The sequence below is a fragment of the Alosa alosa genome, chromosome 1 (genome assembly GCF_017589495.1).
Source record: "Alosa alosa isolate M-15738 ecotype Scorff River chromosome 1, AALO_Geno_1.1, whole genome shotgun sequence".
NCBI classification, from domain to species: domain Eukaryota; kingdom Metazoa; phylum Chordata; class Actinopteri; order Clupeiformes; family Clupeidae; genus Alosa; species Alosa alosa.
In genome coordinates, this window is record NC_063189.1 from 1,678,115 (window position 1) to 1,680,614 (window position 2,500).

At 52.2% G+C, this 2,500-nt stretch overlaps 1 protein-coding gene across 1 annotated transcript in view; it reads left to right on the forward strand.

Moving 5' to 3' along the window:
• The first annotated feature begins 11 nt into the window (after nucleotides 1-11).
• Nucleotides 12-2,500, forward strand: part of LOC125299942 (protein jagged-2-like) — a 27,029-nt gene continuing 24,540 nt past the window's right edge. Inside the window, exons 1-2 of the mRNA XM_048251434.1 lie at nucleotides 12-210; nucleotides 730-1,035. Of these exons, the coding sequence (XP_048107391.1) occupies nucleotides 151-210; nucleotides 730-1,035 (366 nt within the window). The 5' untranslated portion in view covers nucleotides 12-150. The remainder of the gene's footprint in view (nucleotides 211-729; nucleotides 1,036-2,500) is intronic.

A 2,500-nucleotide genomic window follows, 5' to 3' on the forward strand; every position in this document is an offset into this window, starting at 1 on the left:
TCTTTCTCACGCTCGGGAAAGTAGTGAATGCAAGGAATCGATCACGCGTTGACGTCGTGTATGCCGGGAGGGGTGAATCAGACAACACGTATTTCCCGAGGACAGACGTGTATTGTATGGATACGATGATACTGTGACCCAACCGGAGACATGAGGATATCCCCCTCCTTGGTGCGCGTGGTGTGGCTACTTCTGGCACTATGGACTGAGGTAAGAGCTCTGCAGCCACCTGGAAGAGAGTCCGAATGGGTTTGATTTATGAGAGCATTATAAAGAAACAAAATTGTGAGGAGAGTGAAAGTCGCCACGAACTAGCTTCCCGGAATCGACCTACCTATCTAGCCAGTGGTTTGAATTCCAGGTCTAATTCAATTACCCTGCTGTCAGTAACGCTCATGTGATCGCGCAACTGAGGGAAAAAAAGGCGTTTTGAGTGTTCAGTCTGCAGTTGCTCCGTAATTGTGGAAGTTTGTCCTGAGTAGTGAAGTTTGTAAAGTATTTTGGAAACAGCAGCAGGAGACCGGAGATGTTACTAGAAACGTTCGAGGTCAGTGCGAGTGTATGCAGCGGGTCCCGCGATTTTGGACCGGAACTCTCCGACCCCGGCCCGTACACGCCGGTGGTGAGCCGGCTGCCTCGAGCGCGGGCATTTTCGCTGTGTGTGCCGTGAGTGTGAAGTTGAAGTGTGTGAACAGATCTGTGAAAAGTGTGTTTTGGGTGGTTTCACAGGTGTGCCAGTGTTCGGGCTACCTGGAGCTGCAGCTGGTGGGCGTGGAGAACGCAAAGGGCGAGCTGGCCAGCGGAGAGTGCTGCGTGGGCTCGCGAGGCCAGTCGGATGACCACTGCGGTCTCGGGGATTGCGAGACCTATTTCCGAGCGTGCCTGAAGGAATATCAGGCGGAGATCAGTGCCACCGGCCCGTGCACCTACGGCTCCGCGTCTACGCAAGTCATCGGTGGAAAGAGGAGCGCGACAAACCTGAACAGCATCAGCGATGCAGGGACTCTTCATATTCCCTTCGAGTTCGCCTGGCCGGTAAGTGGCCGTGTGCGTGCGTGTATATTTAGGTACGTGTGTGTGTGTGTACCTGTAGGCCTACCTGTGTGCAACAGAACTGGGTGATGCTTACTCCTAACTAACTGAGTGTGTATGTGCGTAATTGGGTGATTTCTCTCTCGCGCGCGTGTGTGTGTATGTGTGTGTGTGTGTGTGCTCACAGTTTATCCCGGAGCATAATTGCTAGCATGATCACACGTCCGTATGTAACGTTAGCCGGCCCGGTCCTGAGGAGGCTGCTGGAGCGTCTCGCTCATGTCTTGTTTGCTCGGTGTAAACCACAGAGTTGTCGCCGTGTACTGATGCGCGCTCGGCCGCTACGCCGGCGGAGAGCGTAACAGCCCGTGGGACGAATCCCCAGTTAGTACACACCGACTGTGATATCGATCACGGATATTCCAATATTACAAGTAATTAAAGAAATTGACGTCGCCGCGTGGCCAACAGAGAGTCTAAAGTTGCACTGGGCTGCTGCATGGCGCGAGACATTCCAGCCGTCGGCTGCCAGCGCGCGTAGCCTGAACGGCCGTGTCCGGTTACACAGTTAACAGATGAAGGCTGTTCACGCCCCCTGCTCACGCCCCCTTATCTGCAGTAACGCAAGGACACGCGCCACAGGCCGGGTCCACTGTCCTGCTGTCAGCCACAACCATTTAACCATGATGGCCACTAATGTCCAACAACTACTAGGACACACACACACACACACACACACACACACACCCACATTCACTTGGTGACAGTCTCTAGGAAACACACACACACAGGCAGGCAGAACGCTGTGTGTGTGCGTGTGTGTGTGTGTGTTTGTAGAGGATGAAACTGGACTAGATTCAACATGTTTTGAGTCGAGAGTCTGTGAGAGTGGAGGGTGTGTGTGTGTGCATGTGTGTGTGTGTGTGTGTGTGTGTGTGTCTAATTCTGTGTGAACTGCTTACAGCAAAACGTGCAGTGTGAGTGGATTTAACATGTTTGGCTATGTGTGTGACAGTGAAAGTCTGTCTAGTGTAGGAGTGAATGCTTCTGTGTGTGTGTGTGTGTTTGTGTATGAATGTGTGTGTGTGTGTGTGTGTGTCTGTGTGTGTGTGTGTGTGTGTGTGTGTGTGTGTGTGAGTGCAGGAATGATCTGCATTGTTGGGAAATGGAGCGTTTCAGATGAGTTGTAAGATGAGAGAGTTCCTTGGTCTACTTTCTCTCTCCCTCTCTCTTTCTCTCTCTCTCTCTCTCTGTCCCTCTCTCTGTCCCTCTCTCTCTCTCTGTGTGTGTATGTATGTGTGTGTGTTCTGTGTCGAGCTGATCCATGTGTGTCCTCTGCTCTGTTGTTCTGTGTGTGGCAAACGTCTGTGTTTTCCCTGAGTTGTAGTGTGTGTGTGTGTGTGTGTGTGTGTGTGTGTGTGTGCACGATGATGTGGTCATTGTGCTCCGTGGACAGCTGCTAGCCACT